The sequence below is a fragment of the Prinia subflava genome, chromosome 6, assembly GCF_021018805.1.
Source record: "Prinia subflava isolate CZ2003 ecotype Zambia chromosome 6, Cam_Psub_1.2, whole genome shotgun sequence".
Taxonomy (NCBI): domain Eukaryota; kingdom Metazoa; phylum Chordata; class Aves; order Passeriformes; family Cisticolidae; genus Prinia; species Prinia subflava.
The window spans coordinates 23,042,083-23,059,977 of NC_086252.1; the positions used below are offsets into that span (position 1 = coordinate 23,042,083).

Here is a 17,895-nt window from a genome sequence, read left to right on the forward strand (position 1 = left end):
TTAAAAGAGCTATATGTTTATCTTTCGAATTACTTATAATTGTAGCCATATTTGCTTAATAACAATTTCTGTTCTTCCCTTTTAGGATCATACGGTGGACTTGTAGCTCTGACTATTTTTGTGACATTGGTGATGTTGGCTGCCATTTGCCTTTTCCTGTGGTGCCTGCACAAAGAGAATAACCAACTCTTCCGCAGGATACTGTGGGTCAGAAACGCCTACTTGCCACAGATTAATGCTGATAGTCCTGCTCTGGAAGAAAGCATCCTCATTTCTGACTTTGAGAGAAGTGAGAACAATTAATTGATCAGAAGTAGCAAGTGGTCCTGTCTTCTGTGTGAAACTTCACAACCTGCAGTGGTTTTCTCGTTCTTGGGAGTCCCTCGGAGTGCCCATATCCTGAGAAAACCTCTTGGCCATCAGTATCAATGCTGGAGGAGCTCCTTACCCCAGAGAGCTTTTGCTTTGTGGCAGGATGAGGTGAGGATGCAAGGCAGAGCCATGGAGAAATTTTCTTCTCTGGGACAAGCCAAGAATCGAAAACACTCAAAGACCATAAACCTCCAACTGCTCAGTTGGAGCAGTCATGTTTGAGGTCCCAGAGCAGAGGGCAATTTCATGCAACTTTTGCCTTTGGGAATATTTTGAGCCTTTGTGTTTTGTTTCTATACTTTGTAGAACCTGCTTATGACTCAGCATTAAAATTTGGCCTTGAATTTAAGAACTCTGAAATATATTCCAAGGATTATGGGGAAGACTTTTTTTTGCTGGCAAAATGAAGTTATTTTTTCTGCAACATGAACAGTTATTTTCCAGACAATAGATTCTTGCCACATTGATTTCCAAGCTGCAGGGAGATGAAGCCACTCTTGATTGACACTGCCAGAGTTTTGGTAGTTTTGCCTGTGATGCCTAGTTCATGTTATAAAATAAATTAGTCTAGAGATATAATGGCATATGGACTTCGTCATCCTGAAGTTATATTCATTTGAAATGCATCCAGCATCCTATTAAAGATTTAGCTATGTCATCTCTCACCTAGATTATTTCAGACATGGAATCCCATCAGCCTTCATTAAAAACATTTTCGGGCAATATCTGTTTGAAGAAAAAACCCTGTTCTAAATCTTTCTGAAGGTATGGATCAAATGGCTTTACTGTTCACCTCATTTCTGTTCCCAAAGGGTGCTAGTCCTCTAGCCCATGTAGCAGACACTTTCCCTTTCAGTGTTGTACCAAGGTGCTGAGGAAGAAGATGAATTTTGCTGACCCATTGCTCTGCAGGCTGATGGTTGTGAAGGAGCCAGCTCAGGTCTCTGTGCTGTCTCAGTTGCAGCAGTCCAGGACAGAAATGTTTACTCTCCCTGAGATTCCCGCCGCCCCAACCAGCCCTCCACCCCCTCTCTGAAAACACCTGGGAGCTTCTCAGGGATTTTATTTTTTATTTTTATTGCAGTGTGGAAAAAGAAATGTTTAGCAATGGTTACTTCACAATGGATTTACTGTCGTTTTCACCATTTCTAAAAGCTGCTGCAAAGGGCTGCATTGGTTGTTCTGTTTCTCAATTTCCTTGTTTTAAGGTGACTCATTCTAAAAATTTTGCAAGAGCCCTGAGACAGAGGTATGTTCCTCAGAATTAAGCAAGCAGCTAAGGCCAACCAAAGTTTTTTTACACAATATTTGTGCACATGCACAGGAATGTATGACTGCCTTTTAGTTAGATTTTACGTGGCCAAAAATTGCCTGTTCATGCCATAATGATGTGTAGGGCTATTTTTAAAAATTATTTCGTACATAGAATATTTCTGTGCTGGTTTACAGAACTGACTTACTCTTTTTGATGACTTCTAAGATTAGAGCTATCACAAGTTCTTAATCTGCAATTTTTCTATCATATAAAATATAAATAGCTTTTCTGTGTATGTTCTGCCTAGTGGTTTGACCCCATACATCAGTCTTCAGTAATATTTTTAATGTTTTGGTTTAGTCCTCTAGATTTCTGCATTGGACTGTTTTTATTTACAGTCCAATAACAGAGTTTGCAGACTGCACCATTTGAGTACAATTGCCAGATAATCTGTTGTTTATATGTATTAACTATGATAGCTTTTTACCACCAAAAGAAAAGAAAAAAAAAAGTTTATGACCTCTTCTTTCCCCATTACTGTTTCACCTATATGAACTACAGCTGGAGGAACTTAAACCAACAAACCCCCTTCATCACATTCACTGAGAGGTGTGTGAATGCTGCCTTCTTACAGTACAGTAAGCACAGTGGCTTGCAGGGTGGTTTTTGTTTGCAAGAGTAAGTTGTGTCATTTCTGAGGACAAGTATTTATTGGGCTACAATGCTGTTGATAGTTATAAAGATGCTGGTCAGATTTGGATGTGGTTAATGAAGTTGTGTTTTTTCACAAAACTTGACATAGATGTTTTATCAATTTTCCTTGAGGTATGTTTTATTCCTTAAAATATATCTGAAGGGTAATGGCATAATCAAAATTGTGATTGTTGATTAACATTGATGGAGATGAGCTTGTATTAAAGAAAAAAAGTTCAAGCAGTGTTTTCTTCCTGCTTTGAAATGGTTTTGAAGGAACAGAGCCTTAGATATTTATTTTCAAATCTTTTATCATTTAGCTTTCTATAACTGCAAATATTATTCACTCAAGAATGTAATCAATGATTGCTTTCTCATCTTCCTTCTGGATTTTGTTATCAATGGCTTTCAATTGTTTTCCCTTAATCAGAGGTCTCCTGTACTTCCCTGATCAAAATATGTGATGACTGTGTTTATATCGCTGACCTTGATGATGTTGGTAATGAGAGTCACTGTATTATTTCAGCTGGAAAATTAAAACATGACTAATAGTTGTCCATGCTGTAATTTTTCTTGAATCTTCCCTCAGCTTTACTGAGAGGAGAGGCTTTAGTGTCTCACAAGAGCAGTGCCCAGGCTTTGCAGTGGCTCATCCTGTGAAGAGGACAGCTGGCTGCAGCCTCCTTTCAGGCTGTGTGACTGGACTAGACCAGGGCACTGCACACGATCTCCACACACAGGGTGCTCTGAGCATTTCCCAGGGCATGGATGAGGATGCCCCAGAACATGAGTGCAGGAGGTGCTGGAAGGAGGTGGGAGCCACAGCACCAACGGGGTAAGGATGGTGAATGGAATAATGGCCTTAATTTACAGATATTTTCCCAGCCTGCTGCCTATTCCCTGCAGTAGTGAGCTGAGGCCACAGGGATTAGTGATGGGCTGGAGGAATTTTCCTGCTGAACTGTGGAGGGTATGTTGTGTGGGAGCCTATTTGGATCTGCCACAAATGAGGTAGAGATATATGGCCTGCAGCACAGCAGTTTCCATGGATGGCACCAACTTGCTTTGTGTGTCCAAGAACTGGGTTCCACAGGGCCTGAATAGGCAATCGAATGTGGTGGGGGTTTTGCCATGTTAATTTCTTTCAGTGTTCTTACCCAGAGAAGTGTTAAATCTTTCCATACCACATCTTCCTTGGGTGATGGAAGGGTATCCTCACCAGAGACAGGTCTTTTCAGGTCAACATGACAAACTTTGCCCAGATATTGGGGTCTGTCAAAACTCCATCTACTTGTCTTTGCAGATGCCATTCCAGGAGAGAATTTACCTCCTGGTCCCTTTAGCAATGCTTGCAGCATGTCTCTGAGGAAAATATATATTCAATGCAACTGCCACATCCCAGGTGGACACAAGCCTGTGATGGGAAGATTTGTGTGCTGGAGATGCCCAGCAAAGGGTTGTTGTGGCACAAGGTTTTACATGGGCAGCATGACTCCTTCAGCAAAGTCCTTTTTGGCTGTGCCTCTCCTGGGCACTGCCCTTCCTTCTGCAGGGATCCTCCTCCCTTCTGCTCCCCTGCCTCTGCCACCTGTGCACACACACACTTTCGCAGCTGGGGCATGACAAAGGAGCTGTTCAAAATCTCTGCTGTGCAGTCCAGAGGAACCATAGGGGATAAATAGGGGTTTGCACACTCTGTTACACTTGACCAGCTCTGGTTCCCAAGGCTCCATTGCACAAATTCCCATTTAGTTTAACCCCCTGCTTTTTTTTTTTTCATCATGTTACCCCTCCCTCTGTGTAGTAACAGGCATTCTCAGTCTCTTGTAATAATATACCCACTGTAATGAAAACCATGGTATATGCTTCCTCCAGAGCACCTACTTGGTCAAAAGCTAAATTGCACACATTCAGCAACTAGGCTCTAAATCCTTAGCTCAAAAAAAAACCCCCAAAAAAACCAAAACCAAAACCAACCAAACAAACAAAAAAACCAACAAAAAAACCCACAAAAACCCCAAACCAACCAAAAACTAAATCCACAAAAAAATAGAGGCCTCTACTTGAGCTATAATAGTATTGTAATATGTCCTTTGGCAGCTGGTGGAATGTTGGCGTTAAGCCCCTGCAGGCCAGCAGTGGTATCTGACAGTCTGGTGCAGCCCCGCTGCAATGTGTGAGGAACCCTCAGAGCAACCCCACGGGCGGCCCCGCTGTTCTGACATGGAATGAACTGAGGTGGATCGCGGTGCTTGGAAACACAGTCAGGCTCGGTTTGGCCAGTAGATGGTAGTGGTACACAGAGCTGACAAAACGAGCTGTGCAAGAGGAAATGTCACAGGCATCTGCCCTGGATCCTTTAGGAGTTTAGTTAAACAAGCAGCAAAACTCCCAAGTCACAGGACAGCAAAGAACCGTGTGGGTTTTGAGCCTGGCCACAACGTTACAAAACTGTGTTTAGACAGATTTCCAAGTCTCAGTGTTCCTTCTCAACTACTTTGATGGGATGCATTGAAGTGCTCAGAAAGGGATAATGCAAGCCCTTACGTTGGTGTGTGGGCTTTTCATTTCTATGGCGAGTAAAGTGAAAATCCATTCGGGTTCCTAAGTAATAAATAAAATATCTTACTGGTATATTTTGATTCTGGTGCCTTTCATGGAACAGCAACTCACTGAAAATGCTTCACCCATGTATCACTCTGGATTTATTTTAATATTTTATTTATTGACTGTATCAGTACAGCCATTTGCTTACTACTTTTCAGGGGAAATGAAAAATTAAAACATAGAAATGACTGCATAAGTAATCATTCCACTGCACTGTTGAAGGTAGATTTATTTTCTCCTTCTCCCAATTTATTCTCTAAGTTGCCCAAAGCATGAGTTCCTGATCTCTTTCTATATTCATTTTCTTTATGCAGGATGACCATGATTTGCATTTAGATATTAGAAACTTAACCATAAGAAAAGGGCATTGAGGATATTTTGTAATAAAGCCTCACTTCAAAGTCTTACTTCTTATAATCTTATTTCCTTACACTGCAGCTCATCCAAGACTGTCCCAGTCCTGCTGTGATGAAACAACTGCATTTGTCTAAGGAAGTGTACTAGACCCAGCCTCCAGTACTTATGAGTAACACCATGGTAATTTATAACCATGGAAGGGATTCTCAGCTGCAATTGTTCCCAAAAGTGCACAGCTAGGAAACAGCAAAAATACTTCTCCTACCTTATCCTACTTTTTTCTTAGCCTCAGCCTAAAGACAAAATTTCTACTGGTTCTCAGAAAAAAATGCTTCAAAACATTTTCTTTTAGTGGGCACAACAGCTAAACTAGTAGATGCAAAATAAATCTTGAAATGCAGAGTGGGCCGAAAGTTCCTCTCCTCTGGGTGTTAGCAAAGGAAATTAGGGAAGCCTGTCTTTCTGAACCACACACAGAAAGGCACAAAACAGCCTGCTATGTACAGAGGTGGATGGCCAGCAGCAGTGGGGGTTGCCACTGGGTGCATGAAGGCACATGCACCGTGAGGACCAGGAGAATGCAATAGCTAGGTCAGTGTCTCAGAAAACATGGGAGAACAACAACATCCCTGTATCTTTTCAGATTTTTATAGATGGATTATCTTTAGAAATTAAAAGTTTCCATTCATTTTGTACAAAAAAATCCTTTCTTTTTTTTACTGAACACTGAAAATTATCCCATCAAATACATTCCTCTTCTGCAGCTATTTATCCAGGTCATTTGTTCTAAAGCGTGATCTCAGGCCTTTGATCCGAACCATAACCTGATTAAATCTTCTTTGCCACTTATTTCTGCCATAAACCTTGTGTGCATTGTAGATGAGAAGCCCCTGGAAAGTCCCCACAGAGCTGAGAACAGACAGACTCCACCTCATCAGCAGCTTTGGGCTGAGTTGCTTCACTGATGCTGGATTTGTGATACCATCTCACAGCTTGATGCTTCCAGGTTCATTGAGGTATGCAAGCAGAATCCCTAACATTGGATATTGCCAATGAGCTGGAGTACACAGACTTTAAATATAAAGTAAAACAATATTCTAAGTCATGCAAGGCTTCATTTGTTCTGGTCCCAATCCAAATCTGCGTCATCTGTATTAGTTTATTTTGGTAAATTACTCTTCATGCTAGCAGGCTTTCCTGTTATGTACCTGAAATCTGGCAACTATCTAAAGGCTTACATGACCTAGGCATGATATTTCTGGTATTTAATATTAAATAATACCAGAAAGATTCTTTCTGAAAAGAAGGTAAAATTTCTGCTACTGCATATCATGCCCTGTTAGTCTTGTGGGATGAAAATTATGTTGAGGGGCAAATTGAATTACTTTAATTATTGTTTCAAAAACAAATATTAAAGATGGAATTATACATATGGGATACATCGTGGCTATAAGAGACATGAGCTACCATTAATTAAATGTGGAAATGCATCAGAACTACTCTGTGAGCTTTATATCTGGAAAGAACAGATAGTCAGAATGGCTATTTTACCCTTTAAAATACTTTTAGTATAAATATCAGAGTGGCTATTCCCCTCTCACCATATCCAGGAACACAGCTGATGTAGCCTTTATCTCTGCAAGCTCCTGGAGTGCCTGTCTCACTGACATGGCACCTCTGGAGCATACACACCACATGTCAGGGCATCTGGCTGTAGTTAAGTTATGGAAGATGGAAGAAAGATGATGTGAGCTCTTTTCTTCATCTTGTCCTTGACCATCTCCTCCGCTCACCTTCCAGAATCTAGTCTGGGTTGAGGATATGGTTTTTCATTATTGTTATTTATATGTAAATTTGTTTAATTCTTGTCTGATTGAAAGAATGTAAAGTTGAAGTTGAGTGAGTCTCAGCTGCTCTTACAGGTTGTTCAACCACTTGCTCTGATGTAGCACAAAGCAAACCCTCATGGAAGGAAAGATTAAAGGAAGAGCTGTTCACTGGTGAAAGCCAAAGTATAAGGAGAACAGGGAACAGTTATTCCTGCTATTTGGGAAGACTAGAACGAGAACTAAGTGACTCTAAGTGAGTGAACCACAGCAGGAAATAGTTGGTAGGTAACTGTGGGGATAGCTGGGTTGACAATGAGTAGCCAATGCAAGCGGTAGGGTCAGGGTGCACTGTCACATTCAATAACTGTGATTTAGAAAGAAATCAATCCACCACAGCTGCTGGGGATTTGATTCACAGCACTGCTGGATGGCCCTTTCAGGTCACCCTGGGTAAAGATGAGTCAGCCTGACCTGAAAATACTGGTGTGTATACGTTTGTGGGACTGCTGATCATGCCACTGCTTTCTAGCCCAAACCCACCTTCCAGCTTTGTGAGCCACACCAGTATTCAGCAGCCAGAATTCAGGATCTCTGGGCACAAACTCCATGCAACTGGGACATACGAAACACCTCCATTTAAATTTATCTTTTCCCTCTGGATAGAAGAAGTTGTTTCAAAATTTGTGAAGCTGAATCGTCCAATTCACCTACTAGAGCAGCCAGTGGGACACAGGCACATAGCTTGCCCTGGGTACCCAAAATCCAAATCCAGGGTAAAGGACGTGAAGGTCCAGAATCACTACATAAAGAGTGCAAAAATTGAAAGATATATACAAAAAATGAAAACTTTTTTTTTTTTTTTTTTTTTTTTTTTTTTTTTTTTTTTGCTTTTGTTTGTTTGACACTCTTTTGGTTTGGTTTGGTTTGGTTTCTTTTCATTTTTAGCTTTTTGCGAGTTGTTGGTTGGCTGGGTTTTATAGGTTTTTTTTCTTTGGGTTTGTTTTTTTGCTGTTATTGTTGTTGTTTTGGTTTGTTTTTTTTTATTTTTAGCCCTTGAAGTCACAGACCCAGGTGATGGGAAGCCTGATGATCTCTTTACTTGGGCTGTACTTTGAGGATGTTTCTGTGGTGCACCTTTGAGTGGTCCAGTTGCCTCAGTGAGTCTGGAGCTGGACCCCAGGCGGGGACAGGCTGTGGGGAGAAGCAGCAGTCCTCTCTGCTGTGCAGGAGGCAGCAATGTCACAAATTCCCCTTTCTTCCTCTTGTGTAACATGGCAGTGGAAACATCAACTTCCTGCCCAACTGCCTGGTTCAAAGCACTGAGATCTGACTGACAGGACTGCTTTTGGCAGGCTTACAAATATCTATTCCTAGCTCCATGTGGATCTGCTGAAGTAGATCTGTGTCCAAATCTGGTTCAAGAGCTGTGGGATAGACTGCAAAGCCCACGATGCTTAAAGCAAAGCTACAAGCTATGAGAAAGGGCAGGAATGGTTGACCCTCAGTTCTACCAGGATCATAAAACCATAGAAAAAATCCTTTATAAAATTTTATATATATAATCTGTTTAGATAACAACAGCAAAATGAAGAAAATTATTTCTGATGTGGCCATTCATCAGTCTTTCTGGAAAAGATATTTAAACAGAGCCCTAACACAGCTTGGAGGTTTTCTGTCTCCCTCTGGGGACAGAGGAAAATTCATGGGATGCAGAAAAAAGCTAGAAACCTCACACTGCAGCACGTTCCCAAATATAAAGACACCCAGCATAGATGCAAAACTTAAACAAAGGTGCACAGTGCTATGCGAGGGCCAGTGTTTATTGTTTTTATGATTGTATTTTTAAGCAGTCATTCTTTTGATCCACACTAACTGCTGGTCAGGGAAAGAAAAATAAAGCTTACACAGAAAATAACAAAATTTTCTGGCTGGAGGCCAAAACTTCACAAGAGAATACTGAAGCCTAATATGTTTTGTTTGACGTCTTTGTTTCTGATAGATGTTGACTGAATTCAGGAGGATGACGGCACTTTGAACAAAACCAGCTGGGGGAGTCAGTTTGCTAATTATTAACCCTCTGGGGAAGAGACTGGGTTGGAAATGTGCGTTCCAAACATTCTGGGAAAATATTAAACCTAATGTAGACCTCTTTGGAAAAAAAATGCTTTACACTGTGGTTTGTATTTTTAGCAGGAAGGGAGGAGACAGCTTGTGATATATGACTGATTTCTCAAGATGGATAATAATTCAGTCTTAGACTTCTTTTCTCCTTCTAGTAGGATTCAACAGTTCTGAGACTGAAATAAATCTAACATTAAAAATTGACTATAGGGAATGAGGAGAGGTTGTACATTTATTGTGATAGAAATCATAAGGGAAGGGGGAAAATGCTGTTGTCAGCCTCTTGACCATTTTTCATCAAGAAAAATGAGGATTTTCAAAACTGTTAGGCAGGAAAAAGTGTCAAACTTCATACTGTGCCTTACAAAATATTATTCAGAAGCTACTGTGATAAATATTTAGATACTCAAATGTAAAAATATAAATCCCAAAAAGTAAGGAAAAAAGTATAACAGTCTTAAACAGTAGGCTCTGCTGTGACATATTTACATCTCATTCTACCCAGATTCTCTAATCCTTCCTCTGTAACCTGGCCAGAGAGATAGCCATATAGAAAGTACAGGTGGTTTTTTTTCCCCCTCCATTTCAGGAGTTTTAGGAATAAAAGAAGAGTTAGATATGAGCACTACACCAAAATTCAGTGCAGTTCAGTGTTTAACTAGTCCCAGTCTTCACTAAAGTTATAGCATGAAATGGAAACAGAAAAAAGAGGATAAGGAGGGTGGGGGGTGGAATCTTGGTAGAAAAAAAAAAAAACCCAACAAAAACTAAAGATCTAAAGATCAAAGATGAAAAGAAATTTAGGAACAGTTTTGACTATCTGCTGAACATTGGAGCTATTTTCCTGCTTGACACATTGGTTGCAGCACAGAGACATCAGCTGTTACAAGGAAGTGCCAAAATAGATGTAGTAGAATGCATTATTGTTTAAAACAAATAGGTCATATGGGATGCTGAACTGATTTTTGTTTTCTTCCCTATAGCTCAGTGTGATGCCATTAGGTGTCATATCATTAAAGAAATACCTTACTATTAGACAAGCTTTTTCAAGTTAAACTGCTTGACAATTAGTTTAACATCAGAACTGTGTATATTTGTTGCTTTTTAACGTTGTAGGTGGTATTACATGCCTAGGTAAAGTGCTATCCTGTAGAGAATGTAGTAGACAGCAAAGTACCTTCTAAACTTGTTCATACTCTGACTATATGCAGCTCTCTGTAGTTGCTTTGGTATAACTCATGTGTGTTTGTGTACTGATAGCTGTTACAAAATGAGGAACTGGAATAATTATGCAGAGTGCCATTTCCAGAGTGCTGCAACAGCCCACTGTCCCTCCAAGGACTGATTTAAAATTGCAATTGGTTATGTAAAGTGAACACTTGGAGTATTTTTGACAGAAAGCTAATTAAATTCATGTATCCCAGAGTGACCACGAATGAGAGTCCTAGTTTGTTACCACACACTTCAAGGTTAGAGAGAAAATCCACACATTTTCACAAGAATTAATGCAGAAGGGACCCAACCCTACCTGTCAGCTGTATGAGATGCCTTCAGTTGTGGGTCCTGCTGCTTTCATCCTGCCTGTGTGAGATTAAGAACAGCCTCCAGCCAAGCAAACAAACCCAACAGGTGGAATATTCAGGATGTTTGGGCATTCTTTGCTGTTTCTTTGCTTGGGTACAATACTAGTGAGTAGCTAAATGACATGAGAGGTTAGTCATTGAGTCTAGGAATAAACCAGATTTTATTTCTCTGTTTCATAGAAAAACTGGGCTAAGTGAAAGGGAAACTGTGCCTTTTACTGTTGTGCTGTTTGGTGGCAGGTACAGGCAAAAGAATTTGGCCAGTGCAGGGAGTTGAGGAGCAGGTCCAGGATTTGTTTCCTGGCTTCACTATCACTGTGTCATCTTGGCCAACTCACCTGTTTTTTTGCTTTGAGTTTTCCATATATAAAATGGAGAAAAAACCTCATTCTTTGGCAACGTTCTTTTAAGAAAGATTGCCAAGTACCATGCAAGCTGCAAAACCAACACCTTGTTACTGAGGGGAAACCCCCTTGCAGGAAGAGTGTGAAGTTCCTCATTCCATCACTCTTTCCAGGCTGCTTCTAAGGCAAGACAGATACATATTTTTGTCAGAAAGTAGTTGGTAAAATTTAATTTTCAAAGGGTTTTTCCCAACCAAACTTGAAGTAACTTTTGTTCTAAATTCAGGCTAATAGGAGTAACAGGAAGGGGCTAAACTGGTGGTGTAAAGAAATGGATAATTTAAATCTGTTTTCAGTTATGTGTTGGGTGAAAATTTGAGACATCCCATACTTTTTTATTAGCTTTCCTATGGTGTTATATTACAGCCTTAGCAATCTTTCAAAATCCATGGTATTGTTTATAAAAATAAGCTAATTGAAGGCAAAGTGATCTCTAGCACTATTTGTGTTTGCTCATGCTCAATACTTTGTTTTCATGTCCAATCCTTGTGTTTAAGCTTGCTTTGTTAGAATAATAACACATACTCTGACTTGGAATCTCCACTAACCTTTGCTTTTAAAGTGAAGACCCTTGGCTTCCCTTTTGCTCATTTCCATTTCTGTCACGTCCTCTCTGGCAGGGCTTATGGCTATAAAAACGTGTGGGAGTAAAGGTTAAAGATAAATACTCTGTTTAACAAATATGGTTATTCCTGCCATAAGGATTCACTTCTGAAGTTAGTGTTTGGTTCATCCTATTTTTAAGGTAGGATCTCAATTGCATTTCATATTTGTGCCTGAGTTAAAGTCAAAATCAATATACTCAATATACTTTTAGCACTCTGTCTCTCTGAAGACTTCAGGTTGGCACCTCAAGGGCTAGGTGTGTAAAGGGAACATAGTCTAGATGCTGGACTTTATACCAAGAAGTAAATATTCAACAGTTCACAATAAGAACGTGAGCAAGACTGTGCTCCACTGGTAGCAGTACCTTTTTGTGGGGAGACAGAATAGGGACACATAAATTTTCATTTTGTTCTCTAGTAAACATTTCAGTGCTTTGAATGAAGTGCATCAGCTCCAGAAGGAAACACTGAGCACTTGCTTTAGTTTAGTAGTTATTGAATTACTCTGGATCAATGTGGATTCAGATTCAGAAGAAGGGATTGCATTTGAGTTTTTAATAGCAAATATGCTCGAAATGTTGAGTATGTTTTTAAAAGGGGACAACAGCATTTTCTCTTTCACTGTTTGGGAATTTTCCTAGGGCACCAGTTCATTGACAGTTCAGAGAACAGTGAGGAGCTGAACAGCTCTGCACTGTCTGGATTTCTGCAAGTGTATTGGCAGAAGAAGGGGGACTAGAGAAAATGTGAGCCTGCTGCTGAGTGGGGTTGTGGTAACACAGGACATGGACAAGCTAAAGATATTTGATGCTTTCTTCACCTGTCTGTATTCACAGGATTTGTTTTCAAAAAGCCCAGGCCCCTGAGACCAATGGGAGCATCTGGAGCAATGCAGGCTTACCCTCAGTGGAGTAGATTAAAACATTTAAACAAACTGGACACAAACAAGTCAGTGGGACCCAGTGGGCTGCATCCACAAGTGTGAAGGAGCTGGCAGATGTCACTGCAAGGCCAGTCTCACGTATCTTTGGAAGGTCACAGTGATCAGAGGAGGACTAGAAATTCAATGCAGATGCCATATCTTGCTTCAAGGAGAAGAGGATGTGGAGAACTACAGGCCAGTCAGCTTTGTCTCAGTACCCAGGCAGGTGTTGGAGCAAATCATTCTGGAAACTATTTCAAAATATATTAAGGACATGGAGATGATTGGTAATCATCAGTATGGATATATGAAGGGGAAAATCATGCCTGATCAACCTGATAGCCTTCTTTGATTAAATGGCTAGCTTGGTGGATGAAGGGAGAGCAGACGATGTTTGTCTTAACTTCAGAAAGGCTTTCATCACTGGCTGTGTCCTCATTAAGGAACTGCTGACTAGTTAAGTAGATAGTGAAGTAGATTGAAAACAGGCTGAAATGCCAGGCTCGAGAGATTATAATCAGTGATGCAAAATCCAGCTGGAGGCCACTCACTAATGGTGATCTTGAGGTCAATACTGGGGCCAATACTGTTGAACACCCTCATTAATGATCCTGGATGATAGAACAAGTGCACCCTCAGCACATTTCCAGCCACTTGAAGATTGCTAGGAGAGGCTGATACACCAGATGCTGCCATCCAGAGGGACCTTGGCAAGCTGGACAGATCAGTTGAGAGGAACCTGATGGAATTTAACAAAGGGAAATGCCAAATCCTGCACCTGTTGAGTAATGTCCCCTAGGGGCTGAGGACCAACTGGCTGGGAAGTAGCTTTACAGGACAGTATCTGGGAGCCCTGGTGAACACCAGCTTGAACATGTGCCAGCAGTGTGCTGTGTCCTTGTGGCACAGGTGGCCAACAGTATCCTGGGCTGCATGAGGAGCATTGCCAGTAGGTTGAGGCAGGTGATAATTTCCCTCTACTTGGCATTAACACGCATCTGGAGTGCTAGATCTAGTTCTGGAGCTCCCAATTTAGGAAAAATATGGTTTCATTGGACTGAATCCAACAAAGAGCCACAAAGACGATTATGGGACTGGAGTGTTTGTCATATAAGGAGTGGCTGAGAGCTGGAGGAGAGAAGCCTAAGGGAGATCTTATCAATGTATCTAAATATTTAAAGTTAGAGGGAGTAAAGAAGATGAAGGGAGACTCTTCTTAATTGCCTTCAGTGAAGGAACAAGAGGCAATAGGCACAAAGTGATCCATAGAAATTATTTTTTAAACAAAAGAAAAAAGTTGGGTTTTTTTAAACTATTGTGGCCATCAGAGAGATGTCCAGAGACATTGTGGAGTCTTCATCCATGGAGATATTCAAAATGCAAGTGGAGCCAACCCAGCGTAATCTGCTCTAGTTGACTCTGCTCTAAGCAAGAGGATGCACTAAATGATCTCTACAGATCCTGTGATTCTTTGACTTAGGTACTTTAATTCATCTCAACAGCATCTGAGTATTTCTTCCAGATTCACGGTTTATAAAGAGATTTCTGATGTTTCCAAAGTTTTGCATGCTGGTAGGACTTAAATTGTGGGCCACAGGTTCCTGCTGGGGCATTTAAATACTTCCTATGATAGATCCAGCCCAGTTTATTCTGTATGGCTCAACTGATCCAGTTTGAAATAGAAACCTTAAAAAACTTATGGACTTCATAGAATGAAGTGCCACTGCCTACTAGAATATATATAAAAATAGATTATTTAGTATTATGGGCATATTATTGCATCCAAAAAGACCAAGAAATGTAGATGCACTTGTCAAAGTAACAGGACTATTTAGGAAGCATCAATTAAATAGATCACTAACTAGGAATCCACACACACTTCATTACTACAACTCCTTGTTTGTTTTTTGGTTGTTTTGTTGTTTTGGGTTTTCTTACAATGTTGTGATTTATTTGGGCATATTGAAAATTAAGACATATACAAATCAAAGAGTGATAATAGTACTGTTTAGGTATTTTAGTGAATATACAGTGATACTATATTTTTCTTTTTTCTCTTTTTAACATTGAAAAATACATCTAGGGTTACTCACAGCATTGTAAAGTATATCTTGCAGAAGCTACCATAAAGAGTAGTGTTACTCCTTGACAACCTCAGGAAAGGAAAGAGAGTGGGCTTTGCTTTTTCAAACCCAGGAGCAGGTTCAGCTTGGACACAACTAATGATCTCTACAATAGAAATATGTCACACACAGAGGTGATCTCTAAAGTGACCAAATCCTGAAGCCTTTATGGGTTAAAATCTACTCTGGAGTTTTGCCTGGGTGTTTATTGCTGGTTAGTCTGTGTGCAGAGCACTGCAGATCTGAGTCATAAGGGATCTGTGCTGCTCTGTGCTATCTTCATCTTTCTCACTCTCCCTCGCGCGTTCTGTGTCAAGCACATGAAACCAGCTCACCAGCAGTGCCTGTGCAGTGATGACAGCCTGATAGCAACAACCTCATAGTCTCTCCCTGATTCACCCATGGAGTCAAGCACAGAGACAAGGCCTATAAACTCATTTATATGCACTGTCCACCCACAAACTTTATCTCAAGTTGTGTGAGTGTTGAGTCACAGACAGGTAGTTCTTGTGCAAGTCCCAGCTTCAAGTAAGCTGTGGGTAATAAAAGCTATTTCAGTCTCACAGAAATAATGACTAAGGTACAAATAATTTCCTTATAACAAAAGACCCTTAAATCAATAGAGAAATGCAAAAAGCAAGTTCTTGTGAGGAGGACCTGCTGATTTGTTCACTCAGCAGGAGCTTTCATCCAGATCAAGAAATACCTGGTGGACCATATCAGCGAGATCACTCTTGTCTGCATGCTTGCAGACCTCATCAAAAACCTGTCCAGAGGCCTAGATGTTAAATACCACATTTAGAGAAGATGCACAGGCACTGCCCAAATAGATCATGTTTATCCAGGTGCACATGAATTCTATGCTGCATTGCAGTTTCTGCTTCTTTGCCTGCTACTGATGCTAGGCTTGCCCACCTTTGGTATTTTCCATCATGTCACCTCATTTACTCCCTAGAATCTTTTCTAGAGATTGGTGTCACACTGCCACTCTCCAGACCACAGGCACATAGAAAGTGTGAACAGAAAGGTAGGTCCATTGGTAGGCTCTTGCTCAGTGCTCAATTACTGCCTTAACAAATTCAGACATCTGCAGATTTGTTACTCTGCCTAGTTTGGTTTATAGCCTTTCCCAGTTAGCAAACTTTCAGGAAGAGTCTTTGCTGACTCTCAAAAGGAAGGGTTCAAGTATGGGGATCTTCAGCTTATTCCAGTGAACATATGCAAATAGATCGTCTAGTTTCTCTGGAAACATTTTGGTCTCTCCTCTTTTTTTACTCTGCAATTGTCCTTTGATTTGTCAGACTCTAGGTGGGCTTCTCAGTCCTGATGTACCTAAGGCAAGATTTAATATTAGTCTGGATTTGTTTTGTGAATTGCTGCTCACAGTTTTTATTGTTCTTTCCCTGTGCTTTCTGTTAACATGCTGGTTTGTGATCTTTTCTGTGGTTTTGGATTTGGAGAAGACTTAAACTTCTGATTTCTAATAATCTACCCTGTGGTGAGGTTTTTGTGCCCACTTCCTTTTGCCAGCTCTCAAGACTTTACTAGATGGCACACACTGATGCTGTGCTGTGCATCCTTCAGGAAGTTCAGCTCCACTGGTAAGAATTTGCTGTTCTTAGCAGCTACCTTTCATTTCCTCTTCACAAACTTTCCCATTGTTATGTCTCTCTCCCTTTTGAAACTGGGTGCAACCGCTGTGAATGCTTGGTCTTTGTCAAGGGAAAGACCTGGGAATTCTGAACGCAAACACAGGAACAGAAACCATGAGCTGAAGGTGTAGGTCAAGATCTCGCACATAAATGAGGACCAAATAAGGGGATGCATCTGTGTCTTCCCTGTCCCACTGCTCTGTGAAGCAGTATTGGTGGAGTCTAATGTAGTCTGTGTTACATAAAAATGCTGCAGTGTCCAGACAACATGGAGGTTACCTGAAGTACAGTGCTGTAATATTTGCCACCCTCTTTGCCCATCTGATCATTCTCAGCATGCTCTCTCTGCCCTTCTGGCCAGGCAGACAAGCAGCAGACTCAGGAACTGCATATGCTTAAAGCTGACATTTTGGTGCATTGGCATTCTGTGCCACCTGCTGGGTTCCTATTTTGTTAACTTGATCTGATTATAAGATCTCACTAATAAATTTTATTATCCCATTACCAGCAGTAGTGACTCTTACCTTTCCTGTATATTTTATATTCTGGTACTGTTCTGCCTATGTGTAGCATTTCATTGCCTTTGTCTAAGACCAAACATTTGATTTCCCTCCACTTATCCATTGGATGTTTAGCATTTTTATAGAGGTATGTGTTGTTCCAGTGTTTGTTTCCTCCTTCATTTCCCACTTGAAAAGTATTTGATTTGTTTTCTTATTTTTTAATTATTTTATTTGGGTTTTAATTTTTTTATAATTTATATCCTTGTTTTTGCTCTCTGGCCTCTCCTGCACTCAGAAAGGCACGATTTCCAAACCTTTGCTGATGGCTTATTGAACTGTGAGCTCCCCACTCCTGCTGCTACTCAGTTTATATCTTAATCAATCACAACCTTTAAACACCAGCAGTTTAGCCCTCAGTGAGTCCACCATCTCTGTACAGAGTCTTTTTATCTCAGAAGTACTTCCAAGCTCAGATCAATCTGGAATTTTGCCCTTTAAACCATTCTCTCATCTAGTTGTTGAAAGTTTGTTCCTTCCTGGTCAAACATACGGCAGTTTTAAGGGGCATTTTAGAGATTGCTATTAGTCAGAGACGAATTTTGCCTCCAAAACATGTGAGACCCAAAACTATAGGCTCTTCCCCAGCACTTTTAGGAAATTGTTCTGCTTTGCATCTTTAAAGAAAACAAACAAACAAATAAAAAAACCCAAACCAAAAAAAACACCCCAAAAACAAACAAACAAAAAAAACCTTTCAAATTTAAAATTAAAAGCTCTTCTACCTGAATTGATTTTTGTTTGCTGAAAAACCATTTTTCAAATGATAACTGATTTTCTTTTAAATCATTCCTTCAAATGATGTTTTCTGC

At 40.4% G+C, this 17,895-nt stretch overlaps 1 protein-coding gene across 1 annotated transcript in view; it reads left to right on the forward strand.

Moving 5' to 3' along the window:
• The window catches only part of PLA2R1 (phospholipase A2 receptor 1), a 39,586-nt gene extending 36,694 nt beyond the window's left edge, over window positions 1-2,892 (forward strand). Inside the window, exon 30 of the mRNA XM_063400668.1 lies at window positions 86-2,892. Coding sequence (XP_063256738.1) covers window positions 86-303 — 218 coding nt within the window. The 3' untranslated portion in view covers window positions 304-2,892. The remainder of the gene's footprint in view (window positions 1-85) is intronic.
• Window positions 2,893-17,895: the final 15,003 nt, after the last annotated feature.